Here is a 23,759-nt window from a genome sequence, read left to right as displayed (position 1 = left end):
TGGCTCATGGGCCTAGTTGCTCCGCGGCATGTGGGATCTTCCCAGAGCAGGGCTCGAACCCGTGTCCCCTGCATTGGCAGGCAGACTCTCAGCCACTGCGCCACCAGGGAAGCCCGAGACTTTTCTAAAGACTAAATTTAGTAGACAAGTCTTTTATCTAAAATAATTCTACCACTTTCTCTTTCTATACAAGTTCAGGAAAATAGAAATATTCATCTAAATAAGAACTAAGGAAGTTCTTTAAATTTCAGAATATAAATTCAGTATTTTATCCAAATTTAAGTATCTGGCATGTGACAAACTTGACAGTATACAATACGTACCTTTACAGTCCAACTAGCAAACATGTTAGTCTGTATTAAAATATGAAGATTTCATATAAAAGACAGCCCTTCCAATAAAGAATTCGTATATAGTCTAATGGATTATACTTTAATTTGAACTCAAGAAACTTTAGTACATGCCAATATAGGGGATATAAATAGCATAAGATCCTTACAACCTAGTGGGGTAGAAAACTACGTCCACATATTGTAGAACCACCATACCGTTTGTTTCCAGGCAGGCCTTTCAACATATAAGAACTCTTCATAATGTTCTTGGATGTGTAGGCCAGTTTACTAAACAGCTCTTGTACATATTATTAACACACCAACTTTGGTTTTTGAGTGTAACACTTAGATTATCACAGGGGAAAAATCTTTCTCTAACTATAAACTACAATTCGAAAGGAAAATGCGTGAAGAAGCAAAGGTTTACCAGTTCAACCACCACTTCCACGAATAATTCAAGGTGTCTTATGCAGAGAGAGAAGAATTATTCCAATATATAAAGGGAAAATATATCATATTGCTTAAATTAATCTAAGCTAATTAAATATCAGGTTGCTACAAGAATATATGAAGCCAAAATCTAATGCCTTACTGGAATTTTGGAAGAAGTCATTGCACATTTTCAAAAACACTAAAAATTTAGTTAATATCACTGTAAACCATAATCAAAAATCATCAATTTTTTAAATTGTAGAAAAAATAAGTATCTGATTTTACCTTTAAAACTTCCGGGTACACTTGTATCTAGTTTTCTCCTTCCTGGTGAATCTAGAGGTTTCATATCGTGAACAGAAAGCTTGGGTGGTGGAATAGATGGATGAGATTCTGTTTCTAGAAATTTAACAAAAAGTTCTGAAAAAGACTAAGAGAAAATATTTGGGATATATTAGGCAGATAATAAAATTATATTCACTACAGCTAAGAAACTGTACCAGTTATTCTAATTAAATATTAAAAACTAGTCATGCTATCTGAATTATTTCTTTAAGAACAAGCCTTATGAACAATTAAAAGTGCTAGCACTCTGATACACAGGTATCAATCAAAAACTTTAACAATTTAATCAATAATTTTTGATGACAACACTTGTTACAAACCTCATAATGAGAATTAGCCACCAGATAACAGATTTCTCACCATCAATGGCATTTAAGACATCAAGTCTTAAAATCATTTTAGTAACTGTTTACATAGACATAAAAAAATTTCAACAGAAAACGAGCATTAAAGTTCTATTTTTCTACAGTAACACCCAATGAATGAGTACAGCAAAAGCTCACCAGTAATATTATCAGATTAAAATAATGTAAAGTAGAACTTTCCTTTAAATTAAATTTTATGCCATCCAATTTGAGTTCTATCTTTCACCAGCTTTGGGTAAGTCACCTATCCTCAGTTGCCTCTTTAGTAAAAAAAAAATAAAATAAAGAAGTAAACTCAACATTCTAACTCACAGTGCTACTCAATTCAATTAATACTCATCTTAAGCCTACTATATACCAGGAATCATGTTTTTGTGTTTAGTAACTGCCTCCTCCTACCAGAATGTAAGTTTGCTGAGGGAAAGCACTTTACCTATTTGGTTTGCACCTGCATCCTCAATGCTCAGAACAGTCTGGTACACAGCAGGTGCACAATAAATATTCACTGGCTCAATGACTAAGTAGATACATACAGGCATAAAATAGAGCCTCTGTCTTTAAGAATCTCATAACTTAGTAGTAAGAGGTAAATGATTGTGGGCTGATAGCAGCATGATCAAATACAAAGGAAGGAACAGTTAATGCTTTGAAAAATCAAAGTACCATGTAAACAAAATGTTAAAATAAAACCTACTGATATATGTAATAAAATTATTAAAACTGGCTTATTATCCTTAAGCTGATCACCTCTCTGGATCTCAGTTTCCACAACCCCAAAATAAAAGGGCTGTATAAAATAACCTGAAAAAGAAGTCTACTTCTTTGCAAATGAATATGATGTACAATCATTTCACTGCTCATATCCAGCAGGAATAAATCGACTCTTACACTATTAAGCAGAGATTGCTGATTTGGTCTCAAAGGTGTGTTGGGAACACTTTTTGATCCTCCTCCAAGCCACCCAGTCATCCACTTGGTAACACCACCCTGATCTTCATTCAACAACTGAAAGATTATTTTAAAACAGAAAAATATTATCAACACAAGAAAAGAAAACAGAAGCATTTTTACATGATTTCAGATGGTAGTAAACCACGTTTTCCAAGTCCAATTCCTTGTTTCCTACTGATAGAAGCTACGTATACACTGAAATGTCATCCTAAGCACTATTCCAAATAAAATTTGAGGACTGTCATGTCTCAAACTTTAAGCATTCTGATATGAACGGTTGCATATAAGTTACAAAACATTTAAACTAATATTATACAAGCTGCACAAATCTGCTTCTTCTTTGTAGTATAAAATGATTCCATTTCCACATTATTGAGAAAATTGTATTCAGCAAGTTATATAATACACAATAAAAAAAAATTATGTGATGCCAAGCATTTTAGTTATAAATGTATTCAGAATGGCATTTAATATTCAGTTACCTGCTCCATTTCCTCCTTTTTGATACCTAGGATGCTTCCCATTAATCGTAACACTTCATGACGCTGATTTTTTGGTGTGTGGAAGTGTCCAGTAAAGAGGTTTCTCATCAGGACTCTATGAAAACGGAGGCAGAAACAGCTCAGGCTAACTCACCAGTTGTCTCAATATCTAGTGTATGCAAACAATAAACACTATACATACAAATATTTAATCATATTTAAATAATAGTTATAAAAAACACTAAACAGTAAAATATTTTAAAGTAGCTTTAAAAAATTTTTGACAAGTCTAATTAAGAATATTGCAAACAACCCAAAATGTGTACCTTTCAAAACATCACTTACTAGTCACCAACTTTCTTCAACCAAATAATCAACTGAGATGGTACCTCTTTAGTAATCTCAGTGCCTGTCTGGGTTGATGTCTTAAGGAGACACTTCAGATTTTTCCCTCCGTATCCTAAATGGTGATGATAGTTCTTGTGTTTAATGGTTATGCTTATATTTCCCCATTCATTAAAAATTTGCTCAAAATATCTAAATCTTTAAAATGTTAAAGATATACTACATGTATACCTAGGTTTCACACCTAATGCATTTGAGCAAGATATGTCCACTTAAGGGCAGTAAAGAGAACAAAAAAGAATGGTAAGAATAAACTTTATATTTTCTAAGTACTTTATATTGCGGTGATGTTTTAACTCTTCCCTATGGTTTTAAGAAAAAGAATTTGAGCTGGGAAAGTCTATTTAAAAACCAAGAGAAGACAAGTTACTGACCCCTCATTAAAACTACCTGCAGCTCATCACTATGTAAGAAAAAGAAAAAGTTTTTTAAAACTTTAATCACATACATTTACATGTAGAAATTGTTTTTACCATAAAAGTGATCCCCATAAAATACATAAAAGTAAAAGGCAGAGCATACTTGTCCACTTTTCCTTCTGTGCTATTTACTAAATTCATCAATTTCTTTTGTACATCATCCAGCATTTCTTGTCGGAGCTCATCTGTTTTAAAATATGTGAATAAACAGAGTCATTAACTGATTAAAATAGTCTGTATGAATATATAATGAGATTTATGACATCTTTACTGAGAATTTTGAATATATGTACTTATTCTAATTAGGAATACTCAATTGCGTCCACCTCCTTCTTTGGTTCAGGGAATTAGGTTCTCTGGTATAGAAATTACCTGGAAGCCAGAGTATGCATTAATTCACATTGTTTACCCCCAATAAAATAATCAATTCTTTAACAGAACATTTAAAAACCAAAGGTTTTCTCATTCTCTTCAGAAACTTAACAGCAAAGAAGAGATTTTTCACAACTGCTTCCTTGCATGAAACATCTCCAGAGCCACTCTTTAATGGGAAAAAACCGGAAAGGACAATTTAAAATTTTCCTTTTTCCATTTTCCCGGCTGGAATCTTTTTTGGTGAGCTAAGAAGAGCAGCTAACACAACCAAGACCATGGCTCAGAAGGCAGCTGATAGGGCAAAGTATCCTGGGGTAAATAAGCTGCAAAAAACAGTTCAGATCACTGGTTCCAACACACTAGGCAAGATACTATAGCTTATGACTGATTTAGAAAGATGTTTAGATTACTTTATTTTTAAATTCTTATTTATTCTAAAAGGAAGCAAAATCTGTAAAGTCTTGGCAGAATACTAGGAATGTGAACAGTATTAAAAGCAAAGTCTAGAATTACAACAGGAGAGACCCTGTTCATAATCAACCATGCCATGGGACCATGGATTCCTAGACTAAGGAACTCTCAGCAAACCCATGGAGTTTACACCCATTTCCTCAGAAATGGATAGTCTGAGCCGAAGGAGATGCTTATTAACATCAAGCTAGATTACAAATTTCATTCTGAAAGAAATTAAGAGAACGCTTTGCAGTAGAGCTCAACTTTTCAAATCAAGAAACACTCACATCCCAACATGAGACAACTCTGACCTCTTTCCACAAACCTACTCTTCGAGTTATGCAGCATTTTCCTAGTGGTAGTGGGATACAAGTTTCCTTATCCAGTATACCACTTGCAAATGTTTTCTCCCACTCTGTGAGTTGTCATTTCACTTTCTTGATGGTATCCTTTGAAGCACAAAAGTTTTTAATTTTGATGAAGTCCAATTTAGTTTTTCTTTTGTTGCTTGCCCCTTTAGTGTCATATCTAAGAAGCCACTGCTTAACTCAACATCACCAAGATTTACTCCTATGTTTTCTTCTAAGAGTTTCACAGTTTTAACTCTAAAATGTAGGTCTATGACCCACTTTGAGTTACTTTTTGTGCACGGTATGAGGTAAGGGTCCAACTTCGTTCCTGTACATGTGGATATCCAGTTGTTCTGGTACCATGTGTTGAAAAAACTATTCCTTTGGAATCCTTGTTGAAAATCAATTGACCAGAAATGTATGATTTATTTCTGAACTCTCAATTCCCACTGCAAGACCTCTGCAAATGTTTTCCTTTTGCCTGGAAAGCTCTTTTCCTTCGGCACTGCCTAGTAAACTCCTCTTTACCATTCACATCTCAGTTCCCAGGTCCCTTCCTCAAAGAACTTTTCTCTGAACCTTACAGATTAGGCCAGGTTCATCTGCTTTATGTTTTCATTCTGTCTGTACAATACTAAAATTCTGATTTACAGTACTAAATGTATATACAGAATGTCCAGTTTAACTGTTTGCAATGGTTTGTGGTTTTTCCAAATTGCAAAAATCTAAACTGCAAAATGTAATAGGCTAACTTTTACCAAAACAGAGATGGTTGCCATAACCATATTATAAAAGCAAGGTTTGTGTTTGGAAAATCTACTACAAACATTTCCTTTCCTGTCTTTCCAGGGAGGAATTTAAGCTTGGACATTAAGAGAGAGACAGACAGACACAGAAAGACAGACAGAGACAGAGAGAACAAGACTGTTACTAAAGTCTGAGTCAGTAAAAGACATTTTAGATTCTTAATGGGCACATATATACTACGAACCATGGTGCCACGTGGGCCTTTTCTAGTACTACCTTCTAAATTAAGTAGAACTCTTAATTATTCAGAGGAAGAACAGCAAGTAAGTTAATCTCTTGTTGATGTTCTGAATTAACCACCCCACTCACGAATTAAAGTAAGAGCCAGAGTAAAGATGGGTAGTCTTCTCTTTCATCCTCCTCCACTTCTCCCCAAGGCTATACAAAGGTAGCAGAACAAGAGGTCAGACTTAACCTACCCCAACCTTCTCTGAGACTTCCCTTCTCCTAACTACTTTCTTCTAAAATTAATGATTTTTATATTGATTACATGTCAAAATGATAATATTCTAGATACATTGGGTTATATAAAATACATTATTAAAATTAATCTCCCTGTATCTTTTTACTTTTTAAACATGGCTACTAAAATGTTTTTAAATTATAAATGTGGTTTGCATTGCATTTTTATGGGATAGCACTGCTTTGGAGTATAACCAGGATATAACCACTACACATACTGTCTCTTATTAAAAAAAGAAAAGGAAGATAAAACTGAATGATAGATATCTTCAGAGTAAAATTCACAGAGCTGATTCTGATAAAAATGATTTTAGTAAAATTAATTAGAAAAATTTAACTTTGCTCTATGCAAAACTGATCAGGAAATCCATCTTAATAAAGTTCGAGTAGAAAATATTTTCTTGATGAAAATTCCTTAATATGGGTATAACTTTTATTACAATCTCTGTGTTCTGAAAGGATGATCAAAACATCCTTAAGGCCAAAATAATAGGGTAAAATTTCTTAAACTCATTATCAGAATACAAGTTAGTCCTGAGCTAATGAGAAAGAGAATTGACAATGTGCATATCCTTGCAGACATGTAGAGGGCTATTTCAAATACGAGCAGTAGTTTAAATGGATTCTGATATTTGAGTCTAGAAAACAACCTCAGAATTTGGGGGAAGGGACTGGAAGGATGGATTAACTAGGAAAGATTTAGAAAAGAAAAGAAAGGCAAATACTGACTTCAAAGGTCCCTACAGATTTCTCTTTTTCCCCCAGGCACACCTATTCTCCTCCCACAAAAGAGTCTCAATATTTCTCCATAAAAACTGCACACTAATTCAAACCACAATTTGAAATAGAATTATATTTATATGGGCAGGCAAAACATAGTTATTCAGAAATGGGGTTTTAGCCAAATACAATATCCCTGTGAAATAACCTAAAAACATGCCAAAATAATTGTCTGGAAGTTAGGGGGGAAAGAAAAGGCGGGGGGGTACACTTTAAAGTTGAGCAATAAAGCAACTGAGGTTGGTCTAGTTTAGGGGAAGAGTTACTCTGAATATCTGACATCCTAAAACCATATCAGAGCCTCGTCTCTGTAATACCTACAGATAGTGCCATGATCTTCATCACTTGATTTAAAATCAAAATTTAACATAAAATGTAAGTGACTACAACAAATTAGTACATCATAATTTTACATTTTATTTGCAATTAGTAACACTGCACTATTAATACTGTCTTCAGAGAGCATCGTACAGTTAGGTCACACTCCTTACAAAGTCCTTGGCTATTTTATGACTAAGCTCCCTTGGACAAGATTCAAGTTTATTTAACAGTCACCTGACTGAGAAAAGAAAGATGGCTGGAGCAGGACTTGAGAGTCGGGAGACCTGCATGTGAATTATGGTCTTGTCACAAGACCTGGATGTGAATCATGGTCCTGTCACCAGGGCCGGACTTTGTTGCCTATTTTGTAAAATGAGCATGCTTATCTCAAAGGATTTTGAGGGACTCTACTGAGTGATTAAATGTGACATTTCTGACCAATAAAGTTATATATAAAGCATTAGTATTCATTCATCTGATTTTTTTAAATATCATCTTTCAACCTAGCCCTAACCATTATCGATAATATGTATCACTTTGGTTAACATTAACACTGATAACTTTTCCTCCATTTTGCCTTATTTGTCATCTTTACAAACTATGGCAAAGAAGTCAATGCAAGGAAAAAAGAATGTTAGAAATATGATTTTATTATAGATATGTCCGTAAATAAACTGGGTCTTGTGTCTTACTTGGACTGGCTACCTAAAAAATAAATTTAAATCTGATATATTAAATCTAATATAAGGAAATTTAGCCTCTTCAGTCAATTAAATATAATTAAAGCAAAGGCTAGAAATTTGATGGTCTTTTTATTACAGAATTTCAACTTATACAAGATCACTTTCATTATAACATCAAACGATTTTTTTTTTCCTAGCTCTGCCAAAGCAAGGCCTCAAAAAATTTACTGAACACTCAGATTTGTTTCTCTCCACGGAAATCTTTAGTAAAAGGCGAAAGATTTATTTGATCTAAAGAGAAACCAGAGTATCCAAATGATATTTTTTAAAGGCACCTTGTACTTATTTATATTGGAAGTTAAGACATATTAGTGGGCTTCCCTGGTGGCGCAGGGGTTAAGAATCTGCCTGCCAATGCAGGGGACATGGGTTCAAGCCCTGGTCTGGGAAGATCCCACATGCCGCGGAGCAACTAAGCCCGTGCATGACAACTACTGAGCCTGCACTCTCGAGCCCCGCAAGCCACAACTACTGAGCCCATGCACCACAACTACTGAAGCGCACGCGCCTAGAGCCTGTGCTCCGCAACAAGAGAAGCCACCGCAATGAGAAGCCTGTGCACTGCAATAAAGAGTAGTCCCACCTCGTCGCAACTAGAGAAAGCCCGCACGCAGCAACGAAGACCCAATGCGGCCAAAATATATAAATAAAAATAAATTTTAAAAAAAGACATATTAGCAACTGCTTCGTCTTTTAACTCGATTCATTTCAACCATTTCAACAGAATTTTAAGGTCTAGAGTATATGGTGAATGCTTTCTTGTTCCATAATTATAATTATTAATTGCAGAGTAAAAAGTAATTTTTGAAACTCCACTTCCTAGCAATGAACTCACAGAAAAGAATTTTATTAATACCGTATAACCTCATTAACTTGAATTTCAATAGATTAGAATCTGTGATTAAGCTGAAATATCAATGTTGAAGTCTACTGGACTATTTGTACAGTTAAATTAGAGTTACTATGTGCATTTGAAAGAGATTTTATGTAAATATTTTTAATATAACCAGATCAAATTTATTTTCCCTCTCCATCCTCCTCCCTCAATCCTTTAATACATTAGAATTCAGATAATTTGTACTGCATTTTTCATATCAAAACAAATTTTTTTAAAGACTGAATATTATGAGTCAAGTAATTTTTTTTTATTTTTAATTTTTTAACATCTTTATTGGAGTATAATTGCTTTACAATGGTGTGTTAGTCTCTGCTTTATAACAAAGTGAATCAGTTATACATATACACATGTCCCCATATCTCTTCCCTCCCGTGTCTCCCTCCCTCCCACCCTCCCTAACCCACCCCTCTAGGTAGTCACAAAGCACCGAGCTGATCTCCCTGCGCTATGCGGCTGCTTCCCACTAGCTATCTATTTTACGTTTGGTAGTGTACATATGTCCATGCCACCCTCTCACTTTGTCCCAGCTTACCCTTCCCCCTCCCTGTATCCTCAAGTCCATTCTCTAGTAGGTCTGTGTCTTTATTCCTGTCTGGCCCCTAGGTTCTTCATGACCATTTTTTTTTTTAGATTCCATATATATGTGTTAGCATACGGTATTTGTTTTTCTCTTTCTGACTTACTTCACTCTGTATGACAGACTCTAGGTCCATCCACCTCACTACAAATAACTCAATTTCGTTTCTTTTTATGGCTGAGTAATATTCCATTGTATATATGTGCCACATCTTCTTTATCCATTCTTCTGTCGATGGATATAGACAATAGCAATATGTAAATAGAGCTGCAATGAACATTTTGGTACATGACTCTTTTTGAATTATGGTTTTCTCAGGGTATATGCCCAGTAGTGGGACTGCTGGGTTGTATGGTAGTTCTATGTATAGTTTCTTAAGGAACCTCCATACTGTTCTCCATAGTGGCTGTATCAATTTACATTCCCACCAACAGTGCAAGAGGGTTCCCTTTTCTCCACACCCTCTCCAGCATTTATTGTTTGCAGATTTTTTGATGATGGCCATTCTGACTGGTGTGAGATGATATCTCATTGTAGTTTTGATTTGCATTTCTCTAATGATTAATGATATTGAGCATTCTTTCATGTGTTTGTTGGCAATCTGTATATCTTCTTTGGAGAAATGTCTGTTTAGGTCTTCTGCCCATTTTTGGATTGGGTTTGTTTTTTTGATATTGAGCTGCATGAGCTGCTTGTAAATTTTGGAGATTAATCCTTTGTCAGTTGCTTGTGAGTCAAGTTATATATTTAATTTTTAAAGGTTCACACAGACCTGCCATATCCCAAAAGAAAGGGCCACAGTTGGGTCAGTGAGCAGTAAAGTCATTATAATAATTTTGCCACTTACTGAATATCATCATCACTATATACTTATACTGATATTTATTAACGACAAAGACTTTCTAGGCTACAGACTAAACCTCAACCCGTTTCTGAAAGCTCACTGTTGCAAATTAGCACGGACTAAATCTGATACAAGGAAATGTTTTGTTCAGACCACACAGGGTTTTTTGAAAAACTTAAATTACATGTCACGTTAAAAAATTGGAACATTTCACATAAGTCTACATTTCTGGTGTCTCTTGAAAGACCTGAAGATCTGGCAACCCTGGACCCACATTCCTATACAACAACAGTTCAGTGAAGCTGAGAATTTGTTGCCCCCTATAAGAAGCTCTCCAATTCACCACAGTCTCTACTTAGTCCTTTTTGCTCCTTTATATTATAATTTGTGCCCCAGTTTACAATTTCTGTTGGTGATCCTTACTTATAGCTTCATTTCTTCACAAAGCAGCTCACTCCCACCTCTGCCTTCTCGGCACTCCACACCAACACAGCACACACACGCACACGTTATTAGTCCACCAGATCTTCAGCCAGTTTCCAAATTATGACACACAGTTTCATATGAACTCCTCCCTCTGTCTAGAATGTTCTCCCGCAACTCTCTGCCTGCTTCACTGTACATATTCACCATTCAAGTGAGGGCAAGTATACCCTTCACTAGCCTTTTCTACCCTTGTACACCACCATCAAGAAGTAGAATGGATTGCTTCTTCCTTTTGAAATAGCTTGCTGCATGTATGTGACTACATGTAGTCTTCCCCTATTCCTGCTTGACTATAAACCTCCTGAAGGTAGAACTCTTGTCCCGTATCTTTGTATCTTTAGTACTTATTTTAGTGCTTGGTACACAGCACAAAACAATGAATTTGTGATAAATGAAAGAATGACTGACTTTTCTCTGGGAAGGGAGACTATCTGAGAATAGAACACAGGTCAAAAAAGAATAAATGATTTATGTTATGAATTACTCATACTGTTCATATGAGGAAAAATACACAAAACATACAAAGTCAAAAAATTCTCATATCTACATAATTTGCTTTTCCCTTTATACCTAGAAGAATTAATAAAATATACATTTAAAAATACAACCATTAAGTTGAAAAGGGCCTAATTATTTACCTAATTGACATAGCTTTTTAAACTAAAATGTTGACATTTTCTAGTATACCCAGATGTTTATATCATCACAAATAATTTTTTTAACTATTTATGGCAATTCAGAAAACTGCATCTGGTATTTCTTATATGTTTCCTCTAAAATCACCACTTCTGCCAAAAACATCTATAAAGAAATCCCTCAAAAGGTTTGGGTAACAAAGCGTCTGGGAATGTATCTGGCCTATGTTCAACAGGACATTATATGTTTTCTTGTATAAATCGTGTCCTGGAAAATGGAATGTCTTTATTTAAAATAAAAACTCTACCATCCAACACCATAAAGGTGGTTCCATGAAAAACATTTTAAACTTCTTTTATATGTGTAGTTTTAAAATACATTTTTATGCTTCATATTACAGTTGGTTTACTGGGGCTTACTTTATACATTCTTCTAGATTTTTCTTTAAAAAACACTGTAAGGAAATTTTCCATTCTGAACTCATAGAAGACTTCTTTTTTAAAAGCAGTCACCAAACCTTCTTAAAATAAGAAAAAATCAGTGATGAGGCCCTTTCAGATATGGCTATAAACTGGCACACAGACCAGAAGACTTCCCCAGTGCTAGAATCTAAACTTGTATTGCTTATGAAAATTTATTTTTCTTGGTGTACCATAACATTTACCACCCTTTTGAATAATCATTATCAAAACAATAACTCTTTTTTGCTTGCTATTTCAATTTTATCCAATCATTTTCACTTAAGCAGGAATTTATCTCAAGGATGATGGTAGAGAATAATAAGCGAAAGAAGGAAAATGTTAAATTTGGCCATGAATATAGGAAGATAACACGTCTTTTCATGGTTCAGGTTTCCACAGGTAGTATATTTTCCCATGAATGACAATTCCATAGAAATTCTGAACTCTGATCAACTCAGAATAGTTAATGAAAGACACTGTCCTATCTGCTTCATAGAGGACTAATGTCTTAAGTTTGAAAAAATCAATAAAATATAGGATGGCATGTGAAATAAGTCTTTGGAACTACACTGAAAAAGAACACTTTCAGGTAACATGTTGAAAGAATAACTTCTAAAAGGAAGGGAAGCAGTAATTCTTCTACCAGCCAACATTATCTATTAAAATATAGCACCTATAGGATCTTTTTTTTTTTTTTTTAATTTTTGTCTTTGTTGGGTCTTTGTGGATGCTCGTGGGCTATCTCTAGTTGCGATGAGCAGGCTTCTCATTGCAGTGGCTTCTCTTGTTGCGGAGCATGGGCTCTAGGCATGTGGGCTTCAGTAGTTGTGGCACACGGGCTCAGTAGTTGTGGCGCATGGGCTTAGTTGCTCCGCGGCATGTGGGATCTTCCTGGACCAGGGCTCGAACCCATGTCCCCTGCATTGGCAGGCAGATTCTTATCCACTGCGCCACCAGGGAAGCTCGTAGCACCTATAGGATCTGAGGGTTTCTTTTCATTGTTACTTTCCCTTGGTGTGTGGGTCAGGGGGATGAGGGGGAGAAGACAAAGAACTACTTACATTTGGGGAGTAAAATCCTACTACTAGTTTAGAGCTCTGTCTGCTCAAGTTTCTTTCCTCCATGGAATGTCCCTAACCCTTCATGGGATTCTTGGAGAACTAAATATGCACTGTCTGACCAGAGTTGAGCACCACTGTCTTAAACTATGAAGCTCACACAGCATCTAACATGAAGCCAAGTAGTTGGTTCTCATTAAGTATTTAATGCCTGATTAAGGCATCTTCATACTTTTCATACAAAGCCTGTAAATACTTGGAACTCAAAACCACAATTGCACATACACGGCACTGACAGTTATGGACTCTAAGAATGATTGAAATAATCAACAATTTACTATTTTAATACTGGTCTTATAAGCAATAGCTCCCTTTTCATACGTTTGACCAGACTGAATCATCTCATCTCTGGTGGCAATTACATAATTAAGCATTTCAAATAAAATACCACTTTTTAAAATGAGTTTCCTAATATTGTTTAAATGTTGAAACTGCATATCAACTAATCATCGACAGTCTACAGATGCTTAGAAATAAAACAATACTTTGCCTCTACGATTCAAGTCTCTGTGTACTTTCTTGCAACAAAAGCCAATCTGTCTTTTTCAAAATTGTTTCTCCTGGCAAATATTTTTGCTGTCTGGCCAAGTTTTGCATTAAAAATAAAGTACAGTATTACAACATCAATCAACATTTAAAGTACTTAATGATCTATGAAAGAAAATATACAGTGATTCTTTTGAAACAACCAAGCCAATCAAAGTTTTATTTATATTATCACATCAAGAGTACAGCTTTGATAAAATAAAATCACATTTGTGTTTAGAGATCTAAAAGCAATATTAAGCACTTAGGTAATAAAAGAAAACAGACTGTTAAGAAGAGCTTAAATGGCAAGAATGACTTAAAGAGACAGAACTGTCTGTCCCTTTACCCCCGCTTCCTGTCTGTGCAACACTGGCCTCTCGCCTGCCCTTTCAAATACCAGTTGTATAAGCATAATTAGAGCTTTTTCTGTGGCTAATATTAACTTTACAAAATGAGTCCAAAGTTCCTATATATTTACAATGAATTATTACTGGTAACTTTTTACACGAATAGGGACCTAGGCCACCTAAGCCTTGCATTTACAATCAAAATCTAAAAATATTCTACTCCTGAGGATTTAAATGGTGCCTAAACAACTTACTAAGTAGTGCAGGGACTCTGATAACATTTAGCAACTACAATAAGTCATAGAATTTTTTATCTTACCATCATCTACTGGGAATGACATAGGTAGTTGTCTAAAAAGGTATGTGAACTTAATTAAATATTAAAGTAGCATGACATATGTAGCAACCTTGTCACAGACCAAGGAGTTGGTTCAGAATACTGCCTTTTTACCTTCATTAGTCTAGCCCTCCCCTAGGATATCAATTCTTTGGCTAAACCCTTGGGTGCTCAGTATGTCTCCTCCAGGTTGCCCGTATGTCTTCCAGATAATGTTGTAGTTACATTGGTTTTCAACCTAACTAGACTGTTTTCCCAACAAACACTGCCTCCGGGTAAGAGTAACCATTTCAATATTTAGGGCGCAGCACAGAGGATATTGTCCTATCTTCGAAGGAGATATACAGAACAAAATACAAGTCAGACTATGAACAACTGTTTTCCTGACAAGAAGAAATACAGTAACATGGAAAGATTATGAACTTTGGTCAAGGATAAAAGATCAGTTTAAATCTCAGTTTCTTTAACTTATAAAATGGAACTAAATACTACCTACTTTACAGTTTCTTGTGAAGAGTAAATAAAATATGAGAAGACTAAATAATACAGTATAGATTATATAAAATGCCCATGATACTCAATATATAATTGTTTCCTTATTGTCCATTTCCAGCCCCTCTATTACATTTAGAGTTCTAAGGCTGGCCAAATCTTACAAAGCAAACAGAGGACTTTTAGTTGGGCACTAATTTGCCACAGAATCAAGTTTTCTTGAGGACAATACCTCACATGATCTTATTATTATTTTTTTTCCTAACAATCTCTCATCTCCTGTCTCCTGCTGGTTTTAGGCCAACTTCCTCGGCTTGTCCTTTGGTATCCACACTTCAGTGATTTGTCTACTTGCCTCCGTAATGTCCAAGTCACTGTTTCTATTGTCTGACAGTATTTGTGCTGTACCATCTCCTACTTTTTCCTATTTCTAACTCTATTTCAATGTTAGGGGGTACTTCTTAATTACTTCATTACATGCCTTGGTACTATTGTGCCTAACCCAGACACCTAAAGTTGACACATTTCTAGGTTCCTATCACCTTTCCAATAACCTTTAATCATTATCTACTAAATGTAGCCCTAGAATAGCTTCAACTTCCTGGGGACTGTTACATCAGAGATTAAATGAGAGCATGCCATCTTTGTCAGCAGTTAAGAGTTAACAGAGCACTATGAACCACCTGATTATCTGAGGCCCAACTGATAATCCTAAACACAGGACTCACCCTGGGGAATTGACAGGGCCTATGAGATAATTTACAAGCATCAAAAAATACATGATGAGTGCCTGCATGTAAAGCACCATCTATAATCATAAACAGCTAGTTATAGCCAGACATTCATTCCACAAAAAGTTACTCTTTTACTTGAGACTTACAAGTACTTACTTGTAAGTACTTACTCTAACGTATCAGACAGCTTTAGGCAGGATGACCACAGACTGAACAGGGAAAAATTATACCATGACAAGTCGAGTCAGTCGAATCAATACCTTTGAGGGTCAACAGGGTGACAGCCAGCACAACTGGACTGCCTCAATATTCCGGAAAACTAACTGGACAGCCAGGGCCAACTTATGACTCTGGTTTCACTAGGACCAGACTCAAATCAAAGCAAACTGGTCATGGGAGATGGAAATGGAAGTCACACACTAATGGCAGTTGGTCTCACTCGACTGTACCAATGCATGGGGGGAAACCACATCTGATTCAATACTAGTGTTGTAAGGGAAAAAGGAAAAGGAAAAAAACCTACTTTGTTTTTTAAGTTCTTCAATTTGTTCTTCCTTTAAATCTAACTGTTCTGTAAGTCTTGATGCTGAATCCAACGCAGCATTTGCTTCATCCAAACGCTCCTGAGGAAGAAAAGTTCATTAAAAAGCAGCATGCAAAAACTATTTCACAAACCAAAGGGCTGGAAGACCTCTTAAAGTCAATCAACCCCTTTCAGCTAATGAAGCTGTATTTCTGTGACCTTGGGCAAGTTCATTTGATACTAATAAGTATCAAAGATAGAACCCACACTTCACAACACAATAATGTCTCTTTCAGAGAAACCAAATAAAAAAGAGAATGCTATTTAAAGACAACATGGTGACAAAAGTTTAAAAAGTGACAATAATAAGAATAAAAACTACAAGAAAAATACAAAAAGTCAAGAAATATAGCAACAAATTTTTTTTTTTTTTTGGCTGTGTTGGGTCTTCGTTGCTGCGCATGGGCTTTCTCTAGTTGTGGCAAGCAGGGACTACTCTTTGTTGAGGTGCGTGGGCTTCTCATTGCGGTGGCTTCTCTTGTTGTGGAGCTCGGGCTCTAGGCGCACAGGCTTAAGTAGCTGTGGCACGCGGGCTCTGTAGTTTGCGGCTTGTGGGCTCTAGAGCACAGGCTCAGTAGTTGTGGTGCACGGGCTTAGTTGCTCCGTGGCATGTGGGATCTTCCCGGACCAGGGCTCGAACCCACGTCCCCTGCACTGGCAGGCGGATTCTTAATCACTGCACCACCAGGGAAGTCCCAACAAATGTTCTTTTTTAATTTTTGCAAGTCTGATGGGTATAAAGTGATGTTTCATTATTACTTTATTACTTTAATTTTTATTTGTCTAACTATAATCCATACTAGTGAATTTGAGTAATTTTTCATGTTAATAGGACAGCTGGATCTGCTCTTATGCAGAAATCTTTGCATACCTTGCCCATTTTTCCATTGAGCTGTCTTTCTCTCATCAGTTTGTAAGAGCACCTTATATAGTAGATATGAACCCTTTGTCATCAGTGCTACAAATATAGTCAAACATGTCCTACTTTGATTCTTGAGTTTTAGTCTAGGTTAGGCTCCTCCCTGCCCTGAACTGCACATGTGGTCTTCTAGATTTTCTTGGAAGATATTTTTCTTTTTTAACATTTATATCTTTAAAATAGTATTTCTCAGTAGGAGTTCTTTCAACATTCCTGGCCTCTGGCCACTAAATGCCAGAAGGCCTACCCACAGTCACTGTAACAGCCAAAAATACCCCTCAGATTTCCAGCACCACTCCCAGTTGAGAATCCTTGCTTTAATACAGTTGGAATTTACTTTGTATATAGTGTAAGACAGGGGTCCAATTTCATTTTCTTCCATACAGACAGCCGGTTGTATCTACTGTTTATTAGATAACCTACCCTTTTCCCCACTGAACTGAAAGTAGTTTAGGGTTTAGTTTTAAATTTAATTCTCAAATATAACCTGGGCTCCATTTCTGGATTCTCCTTCTGTTCCACTAATCCAGTCAATATGGTATTGATTTATGGCTCTATTCTGACATTTAGTAGGCAAGTCCCTCCTCACTATTATTCTTTCACACAATTTTCTTGGCTATTCTAGAGGATTCACCCACGTACATGTCAGGTCCAGTTTCATCATCTTGAATCAGAGTGTGATAGCTTTTTTGATGTATCATCTTGGATAGGCTAGTCCCCAGTTACCAAGTCAAACTTAAGGTAGGTATTGCTGTGAAGGTATTTTGCAAATGTAATCAAAGCCCAAATCAGCTGAATTTATGGAAGGCACATTATCCTGGATAATCAGGGTGGACCTGATTGAACCAGCTGAAACTCCTTGAAATCAGGACTGAGGTTTCTCCATAAAGAAGAAATTCCATCTGTGGACAGCAACTTCAGCCCATGCCCACAGAGTCCATCCTGCTTGTGATTTTTTTTCCTGACCACCTGTGGACGACTGCTTTGGCCCACGCCTATGAGTTCCAGCCCGCCTATGATGTGATCTTCCCATTTTGACTGCCAAACCTACCTAACTTGCTTAGCCAGGCCCCACAATGTTGCCAATTCCTTGTAACAAATCTCATAGGTATCCATATATAGTACATACATCAATGTATATGTGTATGTATATGTATGTGTACATATGTGTACACACATACACATCCTACTGGTTCTGCTTCTCAGGTTAAACCTTAACTGATACAAAGAGAGACTGAAACAAAAAAATTTTAAACAAAATCAACATCCAAAATCAACAAGATTAAATTTAGTGTAAAGGAAATTTAAATAAACTTTCATATGACTTTGTTAACCTCATAGCATTTATATTTAAGAAATAATTAAAGCTTAAAAAAACTACACTAAGACGTTTTTGAAAATTAACATTTAGATTTCATTATTCTTTCTACCATTTTTTTGTTTTTTATTTCATTAATTTCAACTTTTATCTTTACTAATTCCCTCTCAGTTTCTTCTGATTTATTTTGTTGTTTTTCTAAATATATATTACGTTAAAAAATTTCCTAAATAGAGCTAGTTTAAAAAGAAGATCTGGACTTCTAACAGTATGACCAACTAGAGATTTTGGACCCACTGAAAACAAAAGCATCCAATAAAATATCTTTTTAATGTGTTAATGAGCTAACCAGAAAGTAAGCATACATGGTGAATAAACATATTAAAAGATGCTTGACCTCATTACTAGAAATGCAAATTAAAACCATAAGATAGCCCTTCCCACCTACCACATTGTCAAACACTTTAAAAAATTCTGATAATGCTAGCATTGCTGAGGATGTAGAACAAGAACTCTTAGTACCACTGGTAGGAGAAAATTAGCACAAGTGCTTCAGAAAACAATTTGCCCCCAAATCTAATAAAATTGAAATTGCCCATATATATCCCATGACTCAGCAATTCCAATCGAGATACACACCTGAAACTCTTACACATGTGCACCAGGAGATATAAACAAGGAAATTCATAACCACATTGTTTGTATGGCAGATAAGGGAAATGTCCTTTATCAGGAAAATGGGTAAATAAATTACATATTCATGCAAGGAATACAGCAGTGAAAATAATGAACCTTCTAACACAATAACTACACAGTTACACGGCTGAAACTCATGAACATAATACTAAGCAAAAAAAGCAAGCCTCAGAAGAATTCCATTTACATACAGTTCAGAATTCCATTTATACAGAGTTTAAAAATATGCAAAACCAAACAATGTACTGTAAAAAGATGTAAATCTATGTGATAAAACCATAAAGAAAAACAAGGGGGTAAAATACATAAAAGGTGATAAGAAGGAGAGGAGATGTGGAGGGGTGCTTACGGAACTTCAAAGGGTGACATTCTTTTACTGGGTGGTGAGTATGTGGGTATTTGCTGTATTGCTATTCTTATATTTTATACGTATTATCTAAATATTGTTTTGCAGTCACTCAACATTTAGTAAAAATTTTAAATCATTAACGGAAGTATGTCTTCAATTATTTAGAATATTAATATGCCTAAACAGCATATTCACCTCTAATGACAGATACATAAATTTTATTACTTTCCACCAGCTATCACCAGAGTCTACTTATGACTCAGAAAAGTTTATCCTACATCAAACAGCAAGTCACTGTGGTGTCTCTTCATGGGGTTCATTTAATTTATTTCTTATATATAATATTTATAGGCATCAAATACAGCATAATAATAAAGAGAAAAATATTTTAAAGAATTAAGGTGCAATATGGTCACCTTATCTTTGATAAAGGAGGCAAGAGTATACAGTGGTGAAAAGACAGCCTCTTCAATAAGTGGTGCTGGGAAAACTGGACAGCTACATGTAAAAGAATGAAATTAGAACACTCCCTAACACCATACACAAAAATAAACTCAAAATAGATTAAAGACCTAAATGTAAGGCCAGACACTATAAAACTCTTAGAGGAAAACATAGGCAGAACACTCTATGACATAAATCACAGCAAGATCCTTTTTGATGCACTTCCTAGAGAAATGGAAATAAAAACAAAATTAAACAAATGGGACCTAATGAAACTTAAAAGCTTTGGCACAGCAAAGGAAACCATAAACAAGACAAAAAGACAACCCTCAGAATCCGAGAAAACATTTGCAAACGAAGCAACTGACAAAGGGTTAATCTCCAAAATACATAAGCAGCTCATGCAGTTCAATATCAAACAAACAAACAACCCAATCCAAAAATGGGCAGAAGACCTAAATAGACATTTCTCCAAAGAAGATATACAAATTGCCAAGAAACACATGAAAGGATGCTCAACAGCACTAATCATTAGAGAAATGCAAATCAAAACTACAATGAGGTATCACCTCACACCGGTCAGAATGGCCATCATCAAAAAATCTACAAACAATAAATGCTGGAGAGGGTGTGGAGAAGAGGGAACACTCTTGCACTGTTGGTGGGAATGTAAATTGATACAGCCACTATGGAGAACAGTATGGAGGCTCCTTAAAAAACTAAACATAGAACTACCATATGACCCAGCAATCCCACTACTGGGCATATACCCTGAGAGAACCGTAATTCAAAAAGTGTCATGTACCACAATGTTCATTGCAGCTCTATTTACAATAGCCAGGACATGGAAGCAACCTAAATGTCCATCAACAGATGAATGGATAAAGAAGATGTGGCACATATATACAATGGAATATTACTCAGCCATAAAAAGAAACGAAATTGAGTTATTTGTAGTGAGGTGGATGGACCGAGAGTCTGTCATACAGAGTGAAGTAAGTCAGAAAGAGAAAAACAAATACTGTATGCTAACACATATATATGCAATCTAAAAAAAAGAAATGGTTTTGATGAACCCAGGGGCAGGACAGGAATAAAGACAGAGATATAGAGAATGGGCTTGAGGAGACGGGGAGGGGGAAGGGTAAGCTGGGACGAAGCGAGAGAGTAGCACTGACATATATACACTACCAAATGTAAAATAGACAGCTAGTGGGAAGCAGCTGCATGGCACAGGGAGATCAGCTCGGTGCTTTGTGACCACCTAGAGGGGTGGGATAAGGAGGGTGGGAGGGAGACAAAAGAGGGAGGGGATATGGGGATATACATATGCATATAGCTGATTCACTTTGTTATACAGCAGAAACTAACAACACTGTAAAGCAATTATACTCTGATAAATATGTTAAAAAAAAAAAGATACAGCAAGAAAAAAGAATTAAGGTGCAAAAGAAAAAGATCTAATGGGATAACATACATTATTTTAATCCATGTGAAATAAAGTGCCCAATATATTTTGTTGAAAACAGAAAATTATACAGTTAAAATTTTACATTAATTTTTTTTAGTGATCTCTAAAATGCCCACCTGTGCTAAAAATTGAAATCTCATATTTGCTGTGTCTGTGCTAAACTATAAGTAACATGAGGGAAATCCTAAGTATCTTATTCACTGTTATGCCTCAGTGACAACATTTACTAAATTAACTGTTTAGGAGATTATTTCCAAGACAAAAATCCTACAAGTAATTGTTTTGTGCATAATAAAATTTACAAGAGTAAATTATTTCAACCAACCTGTAATGATACGAGTTTTCCTTCCAGATTTTCTGCCTTTTTCTTCCATTCAGCAACAAGTTGCTTGTGCTTTTCTAGTTCAGCAGAATACATAGCTTTTTCCTCTAAAGAGGAAAAGAAAGTTACATTACTATTTTGTAATTGTGTGATAAAATTAGAATTTTAAACCACTTGAAATTTTAATAATTCAACAAAAATAGTTCAAATGTCTTAACAAGAAAATTATATATGCCTTAGTGATGACGTTAACTGGAATTAAAGTAATGAGATCACTTTCCTCTGCTTAAATCCTTCTGCACCATGTCCATCTTGCAAACTTTCCCTCCCTTCAGAACTCTACTCAAATATTTCCTCTTTAGCAAAGCTTTTTCTATGGCCTCAGTACCATACTATTTTGTATACATGTCCACTCTAGTATTATACAGAGCAGACCTAGAGAATTCTTACGTATAAAATTCAAAATTTCAACCACAGGAGTAACCCTGATATGTACGTATGTACAAATGTTAAGTTTTGCTCAGGCACAAAACTATAACTTCTTTAACTTCATTAGCCTCACATCCTCTAACCGCCTGCCCCTCCACTAGCAGTTCATGCATTGCCAGTAATTACAGAATGTATGAGTTGACAAATGGATGGGTAAATGATCTAAAGGGGGTAAATCTGAGGATGGGAGGCAGATGTGAAAAAGCATATTTGGTTATCGGGGTACGTGTGCTCTGGTCACTATTACTATGTGCCTAGAAAAGTACTTTCCACCTGAACTAGAAAAATGCTGTTACCTTAAAGTATAGATGAACAGCTAAGAACAAATTAATCAATACTTCAAAAGAGAGTAATTACTGATGATTAACTCTCTGAAGTGGATTCAACCTCCAACCAACATCTCAACACCTATCTTTTTTTTTCTACATGTGTGCCTCTCTCTTCCTTTGTACTCCCCTTTATCATGTGAACCTCCTTACTATGTTACCCTCATACTTCCCTCAACTCTCGCCTTAACTAAAGTATCATAATATGACACTAAAAAAAATTTTTTAATAATTAGTACATACAGTTTATGTTCTCTACTCTTAACTGTAAAAAAAGTCTAATTTGTTGATGGCTACTTATCTTCTCCCCCTACAAGTGGGTAACCTTTCAAAGATTTCCCTATGCCTAATCTAAAACAGCACTCAAGCCAAAATTCCCAAAACTATGGCTGATCTGTGAACAACACAGGTTTGAACTGCATGGGTCCACCATATGTAGATTTTTTTCAGTAAATATATTGGAAAAATTTTTTGGAGATTTGAGACAATTTGAAAAAGCAGATGAACCACATAGACTAGAAATATCAAAAACATTAAGAAAAAGGTTATGTCACGAATGCTTGAAATACATGTAGATACTAGTCTAGCCTAACATAGGCAGAAGGTGAGTGATAATATAAATTTAACAATATGTTAGTTTTCTTACTGTTTTATAACTTTGCTTCCAAAGAATCACATTACCATAAGGTATGCCTCTCTTGTAATTGGAGAAACTACATATCAGCCTATCATCACAAGTAAGCGGTTTTTTTAAAAAATGTAACAATGTTTCCAGTACTATATTATGAATATAACTGTTTTACTGTATACCATAAAAATTTTATAACCATTCATTAGTGTAAAGGCTAGGCTATCATAAAGTAATAATATTGCTACTTCTTCATTATCAATCACGAATCATTATACCTAAATATGAATTTCTTTTTCACACATTTCATTTTTGATGTCTAGTGTTAGTAATATGTATAACATCTACAGTGTTTTCCATCATACAAGAGAATACTGATGTAGGTACTAACAGACAATTCATCTTGTAAACAGATGCCATAAACTTATAGTATCAATAAATATAGTACAGTGAATGTATTTTCTCTTCCTTATGATTTTCTTAATAACATTTTCTTTTCTCTAGCTTCCTTTATTGTAAGAATACAGTATATAGTACATATAACATACAAAAAAATGTGTTAATTGACTATGTTATTAGTAAGGCTCCTGGTCAACAGTAGGCTATTAGGAGTTAAGTTCAGGGGAACTCAAGTTACGGATTTTCAACTGCATGGGGGGTAGGCATCCTAACCCATGCATTGTTCGAGGGTCAACCGTACAATAACTCTTCTTCAGTGAAAGACTGGCCATACA

General features: G+C 35.4%; 1 protein-coding gene and 1 non-coding gene across 3 annotated transcripts in view; both read right to left on the bottom strand.

The window, feature by feature from the left end:
- TRIP11 (thyroid hormone receptor interactor 11) overlaps positions 1-23,759 on the bottom strand; it is a 66,575-nt gene that overhangs the window by 4,826 nt on the left and 37,990 nt on the right. For both annotated transcript variants that reach the window (XM_068541460.1, XM_068541468.1), the window contains exons 15-20: positions 21,586-21,689; positions 16,004-16,103; positions 3,835-3,916; positions 2,908-3,022; positions 2,363-2,479; positions 1,050-1,194 (exon numbers count right to left, since the gene is read on the bottom strand). In XM_068541460.1, the coding sequence (XP_068397561.1) occupies positions 1,050-1,194; positions 2,363-2,479; positions 2,908-3,022; positions 3,835-3,916; positions 16,004-16,103; positions 21,586-21,689 (663 nt within the window). The remainder of the gene's footprint in view (positions 1-1,049; positions 1,195-2,362; positions 2,480-2,907; positions 3,023-3,834; positions 3,917-16,003; positions 16,104-21,585; positions 21,690-23,759) is intronic.
- On the bottom strand, positions 8,158-8,273 carry LOC137753251 (U5 spliceosomal RNA). Its single transcript, XR_011071428.1, has one exon. It is a non-coding gene; the product is annotated as a U5 spliceosomal RNA (small nuclear RNA).

This window comes from Eschrichtius robustus, chromosome 1 (assembly GCF_028021215.1).
Source record: "Eschrichtius robustus isolate mEscRob2 chromosome 1, mEscRob2.pri, whole genome shotgun sequence".
NCBI lineage: Eukaryota > Metazoa > Chordata > Mammalia > Artiodactyla > Eschrichtiidae > Eschrichtius > Eschrichtius robustus.
Note: the sequence above shows the minus strand (reverse complement) of the source record. Positions and strands in the feature narration are given on the sequence as shown.